Source organism: Acanthisitta chloris, unplaced genomic scaffold, assembly GCF_000695815.1.
Source record: "Acanthisitta chloris isolate BGI_N310 unplaced genomic scaffold, ASM69581v1 scaffold12164, whole genome shotgun sequence".
Lineage (NCBI taxonomy): Eukaryota > Metazoa > Chordata > Aves > Passeriformes > Acanthisittidae > Acanthisitta > Acanthisitta chloris.
The window spans coordinates 57,960-64,166 of record NW_008668811.1 but is presented as its reverse complement, the minus strand read 5'-3'; the positions used below and the strand labels follow the sequence as shown (position 1 = coordinate 64,166).

The following is a 6,207-nucleotide window of genomic DNA, read 5'->3' as shown; positions in this document are numbered from 1 at the left end:
TTCTTTTTATTGCACAATTTGAAAATTCAGGTTATGTGCATAAAAACCTTCATAGTGTTTGCACTGCAACTTGCAAAACATACATTTATAATGACCTTAATACATTTTACAAAATCTTTTTAAACAACTTTATATTCTTAAGACAAAAGCATCCTGAGAATGTTACATAGTTCATTTTGCAAGCCCTTCATTTCTGCTATTCTTTATTTATCCCCATAGTTGCTAATTTGACAAGTTTATTTTACAGTTAATATCTTGGTGCTATATTTCACAAAGTATCTTTTAGCAAAAAGTACACCATTGGCATTCAAGTAATCCAGCCTCACACCTAATTTACAAATTAAACATTTGTCAAGCTCTCAAGTAAGCAAAAGTAAACCAAAATAGTTACAGAAACAGTCTAGCTGACTAAAAAAATGTAAAGGCTTTGTGCATTAATAATTTGGTCAAACATTTAAGTTACACAGTTTAATATTTTGGCAAAAAAAAAAGAATCCATCTATCCTTTCTTTTTCTTTCATTTGACACCAGATGTAAACATACACTACAAAGACTGACAGTGTTGAAGTACTTTGCTGTTCAATTTTTTTCTGTCTTCTTTTTCAAAGTACTTAGGAAAAGCACACAAATAAGAACATTAAGTGCTAAGAATGAACTGAGTATCTTTGGGCTAAACAGAAGTCTTAATGGAAAAAAATGTAAAAATAAATTAGGTTGGGTTTTTTCCCCTTTACAGACATCAAAATAAATAGTCTTCGAAGAAATTCTAGTGCCACATCCTAAAGTAGTATCTTCCTGTATCTTTATCATCAAGATTAAAGCTTCATCCATAATCTTGACTATTTTACTCGGAAGATATCCGTTCATATTTACATATTTTTGTAAAGGGAGTGTTCAGGGTTAAAAATATATTTATTTTTAAAGGTAAGCCTGCCATCCTGATGGCAGTGATTCAGGCTATAGAACAGAAGACAAGTTACAGAACATCCTTCAGTTTCTTCTACCCTAGATCAGAGGAAGGAGATCAGGCAAGTTAGAGAGGTAAACAGCCTGGATTCCAGGAATGGAGACAAAGAGTGGCTCGTTATATGAATGTTCGCATGACAAGGAGTGTTCACTCCTACAGACTTCGTTTCTCTTCAATACATAGGTATAAATTTTTATTGTCAGTGGACTAAACAAGCTGAGAAGAGAGACAGTTATGGTTGCCACAGTGAAAAAGAATGCTATCTAAGGTTTCCATCTGAACAGACATGCTTTTAGGAGGTGGCCAGATGTTGAATATAAGCAGATGCCACACTTCAGGTGGGACTGTAACTACCTCAAAAGGAAGAGTAAACTATTTCAGTGACATCTTAATATTACTATAACTACATAATTCAGAGTTATCTGTAGCTTTTACTTTAGGCAATGATCAAAATCTGAAGGACCTTGTTAATTTTTAAGGCATTAGTACATCAGGAACTAAAAGCTCCAGGTAACAAATACGGGGAGAGCAGGGGGGAAATAAAAGAAAAAACCTAAAACATCTTTGTATCACAAGCTATCATTGTGCATCTGCTTTGTTTGTTAGTTCCAGGAAAAAATATTTTCAGGGGTGCCAAAACGGAAATGCTATTCACTGTTAGGAGAAAAACATTAGATCATAAATTTCACATCATTTTTTAACACATCCTTTAAAGGGCTGAATCTGTCAGGCAAGATTCTCATCTTCACTGTTCCATCAGCACCACAGGAGAATATGTGATTTGCTGGTCCTGTCTCAATTTGCATGACTCCCGTCCCAATGTTTCTGAAGAGAGACTGTCGAGCATGCTCATTGATGAAAGTGTGAAGAAGATTAAATGTAGACAGACTCCATACCTGCAAAAAGCAACAAAACATTGATCTCTTACAAGGTAATTGATACGATCTTAAAATTCAGCAGTAGTAAGTCATATAGAAATTTGACTACATTTTGCATTTATTTTTCTGACAGTAACTGTAAAAGAAAAATATGTAGCAATCTGTAATGACACAGATATAGAACATTAATTTTTTATTATTGGAAATATATACAGGGACGAAGGTAAGACTAATTAAAAGGAGGACTACAAGTTAAGACTAACATTACACAATAAAGGTAGTAAATGCAAAAGTGAAGGTTGAGAAAAAATCCAGAACATATGACATCTGATTATGCCACATTTATACAAGATTCTTTCTGAATGTACACGTCATCTCTGCTCCCTCCCCTCATTAATACCTTGATGTTGCCTTCAGCAGATCCTGTGACAAAATACTCTTCTGTAGGATCAACAGCAATTGCTTTGACTGGAGAATCATGACTCTGCAGTAACTGTTGCTGCTGCTTTTGGCGAAGATCAATTACACATGTAAAGCCTTTTCTGCCTCCAGATATTAACAGCTGATATTTTGGAGCATATGCTAGCACAGTTGCTCCACTGTCATGACAGACAAAAGCTGAAAGCCAAAGCAAAGTAGTTTAGACCAACCACACAATACTAACTTCAATTTTTCATCAACCTCTAATGGTTCAAGACAGTAACAACAGTGACTTTGATACTGTAATCCAACTGACCACAACCAGTTCATTTATTGAAGTACCACATATACACACCTAAGCCCAGATCACAGACATTCTGAAGTTGCAGTATTCTCAAATTAAGCAGTTAAAGTCTGATTATATCCTCTTTTCCTATCCCTGTGTAATCACAAACTATGAATTTGTGACTAGAAACAGATTATTTTCGAAGTCTCTAATGTTTGTTATTTTAAGGCATATAATTCCTATCAGAAATGTCCTCCTAAACTGGTTGCCCAAATATCTCGCAAGTTTCCACTGATTATTTTATTTCTGATCTTCTGCTTTTTGCATTTATTTGGTAATGTCTAATCCCCCAAGTTAGTGGAGGAAGTGAATGAAAATTACAATTCCCAGAACAAAGCTCAGTATACTGTACTGGTAGTTCAAAGGTTCTCTAAATTTATCTTTAGAAACTTCCTGAGTCTCTCATGTACACTTAAGCATTCACCATACTTCAAGTTCACAACTCTGATCTTATTTCTGTATTTTAGATATTGAAATATATTTCTTGCAAGAAAATGTTAGTAATAAAACTACTGAAACCCTGCTAAACATTTATTGCATCACAGAAAGTATACTTATAGGAATAACTCTTCTAAAGCATTTTTGTAAAACTATTTGTAGATATCTATACCTAAAGCATTTAAAACATTCCACAGTATTTGCCATAATACATAGAATAAAAGTGCCATGGAACTGGACAACCTCTGAAAGCAAAAATGCACTGCTTTACAAGTATGGCAGTTGAGTTCATCTCTTAGTTCAACTGTGACATTTACTACACAGTTACGAGATCTTTGTACATTTGCTAGTTCAACATATTAGTAAGAATATCAATGAGTATTTTCTAGACAATTAGGTGTGTTTATTTATATACATATCTTCAGACAACTATTTTACAGTCATGTCTTCCATGAAGACAGGATTTTCAGAGAGGCAATGAAATACCTGTCAGTTCATAAAAAACATGTCCTCTCATATTCTCCAAACAGAGAACGTACCTGCAAGTGCCTGACACTGTCTTTATAGTATCATTATTTGGTCTAATACTTAACTAATTAAAAAACTTGGAGTGGGACCACCCTGATTTATGAGTAGAGGCACAACCATAGGAACTTTGAACTTGAGGGTGTAGATACCTGTCCTGCAAAAACGTATCTCACAGCCATGCTAAAAATTGTTGTTTTGACAATGCTATAGCTATTGGCTTCTCAACATGCTAATCACTACAAGCAGGAACTGCTCAGAATCTTTTAAAAAGGAACAGAAGCATCTGGCGGTCAGGGTTGCTCTTGGGATGCAAAGATAGAAAGTATGCAAAGGAAAGTGCTCATGTCCATGAAACCAATCATTTACACAGAATACTAAATTTCTCAACAATCTGGTTTTATATTCCTACTTGGTATACTCACACATAATGGCAAAAGATGTTTTACTGCTAGTGTTAAAATTACTTCCCACACTGACTTTTCCATAAAGACAGACACACAAATATGCAATTTTTACCATGACCAAATACTTCGGTGGTCGTATTTTACTTACCATGCACCAAGCTATTCATAGGTGAAACCAAAGTATCCCAAAGACAAATATTTCTGTGGAAAAAGAATACAGTTTCATTCAGTGATAAATGTTCTAAAGTATTTTGAACACTTGAAAGTCATCTGAACCTTAGAAACACTGGTTCAGGCATAAAAGCACTGTAAACACTTCCAATGATTTCTTTTGAGCAGACTCATATATATACTGCAAGAACATGCCTTCTACACAATCATCTAACAACTGGCTACTCCCCCATAAAGGATTTATATTGAGATAATATTTTGCAGCAGAATTCACAGGAATGTTAGCAGTTTTTTCTATTTATTTATCAATACTTAAGAAAGTATGAAATGAAGAGCTATGCAAATCCCTTATATCTATAAAAATAATTTAATACAGGTTCATATGACTAAAACACAACAGAACAGTTCCGCTGGAAGGGACACAGAAGGATCATCTAGTCCACCATCCTGACACAATCAGAGGTGACCAGAAGTTAAAGTGTGTTATTAACGGCATTGTCCAAATGTCTCAAACATAGAGAGGCTTTGGACATCGACTGCCTCACAGGGAAGCCTGTTCCAGTGTCTGACCACCCTCTTGCTAAAGAAATATTGTCCAGTCTGTACCTGCCATGACACAGCTTTGAGCCGTTCCCAGACATCCTATCACTGAATCCTAGGGAAACACTCAAGACCTCCCTCTCCACTTCCCCTCCTCATATAGAACATGAGCAAAGGATTTGTGCTTCCCTGTGGAATTTCCCATAGTAGGAACATGAATTTAGCTACAAGCATCGCTCCTCTGCCCTTTCCACAAAGAAAGAAAACAAGCAGAAGTACAGGTGGTTCTTCAACTGCTTAAGAAGAATGACTAAAAAAAAAAATCGTGTGTGGGAGGAGAGAAAATATGGCACCAATTCACTTTCATGCATCATCACAGCAGTTCTTACCTGTTGTCAGAAGACAATCCTGCTGTGGCTATCAGAGATGATGAACTGATGAAAACAAAGTCATTGGCTGTTTTGTTATGACACTGCCATGTCTGAAAAATTGCAGTTTAGAAATTATTGATTAAAAAGAAAATGTATTTTGCGCAAGCATGAAATCCTAAGGTTCCTTGAGAAAGTAAGCTCTTTCAAAAGCAACTTGAAGAACATGGGATATAAAGGTATAGTCATGCCTTCTGACACAATTTTTCATGCATTTTCCAGTCCTGCATAACTGTCAATTAATTGACAATTATTGACAAGTCTCATTGAACATTACAGTTATTTCAGACCTAACATGCCATTTTCTACTCTCCTCCTAGTAATCATGATTAGAATTTAATAACTTGTCTGTCATACAGATCACAGGACGGCAACAATACATAATTTAATCTTGATTAATACTGGTTATCAGCACAATCCCTGCCCTCTCCTAACTATTCTGAAGGGGGAAAGAAATAAGAGAGTACAACAAAAGTTTATGGAAACCAATTTAGTTTTCATCTTACCAAATATGGTTTAGGTGAAGTTCCAGTAAGTGGACAACATTTCCAATTTGTCTGATATAAACTTATATATCCATCAGCATCAACAATTCCAAACTGAAAGAAAAGGTGTATTAATAGTAAATACACATATAAGTATGCAGAGAAACTACCCACAATTCCAAGAAACTAGTTAAGACTTAAGGACATGATGTTTCTGCTAATTTACAATTATACTGGGGTGGGGGTAGGAAGGAGAGTAAGTACAGAAGCATTGTCAGTTACCTTATTTCCTTGGTAATTGAATCGCATCCGAGTTACCCTTGAGTTGCCACCAGATCGAAAACATGTAATTTGCTGAGCATGACCCCATTCAAACATTCTTACACTACCATCTTGAGCACCTGTCAGGTCTGCAACAGAATATATTTGCATGATTTTTCACAGGTGTTGTAGGAGTCTAGAAGGAAGGTTGCTTCCAAAATCTAAAGATATCTCACATCAGCTCAAAATAACTAGTGCCCAAATATGTGCCATAGTATCTGGTGTGGTGTAGGCGTACTAGGTACCACTGAAAATTACAGTCATGCTATTCAGTATTTAAC

At 35.5% G+C, this 6,207-nt stretch overlaps 1 protein-coding gene across 1 annotated transcript in view; it reads right to left on the bottom strand.

Annotated features, from left to right (window-relative positions):
• Window positions 1-1,638: 1,638 nt before the first annotated feature.
• The window catches only part of DMXL1 (Dmx-like 1), a 55,754-nt gene continuing 51,185 nt past the window's right edge, over window positions 1,639-6,207 (bottom strand). Inside the window, exons 37-42 of the mRNA XM_009073082.1 lie at window positions 5,888-6,015; window positions 5,627-5,719; window positions 5,082-5,173; window positions 4,130-4,182; window positions 2,246-2,463; window positions 1,639-1,863 (exon numbers count right to left, since the gene is read on the bottom strand). Coding sequence (XP_009071330.1) covers window positions 1,639-1,863; window positions 2,246-2,463; window positions 4,130-4,182; window positions 5,082-5,173; window positions 5,627-5,719; window positions 5,888-6,015 — 809 coding nt within the window. The remainder of the gene's footprint in view (window positions 1,864-2,245; window positions 2,464-4,129; window positions 4,183-5,081; window positions 5,174-5,626; window positions 5,720-5,887; window positions 6,016-6,207) is intronic.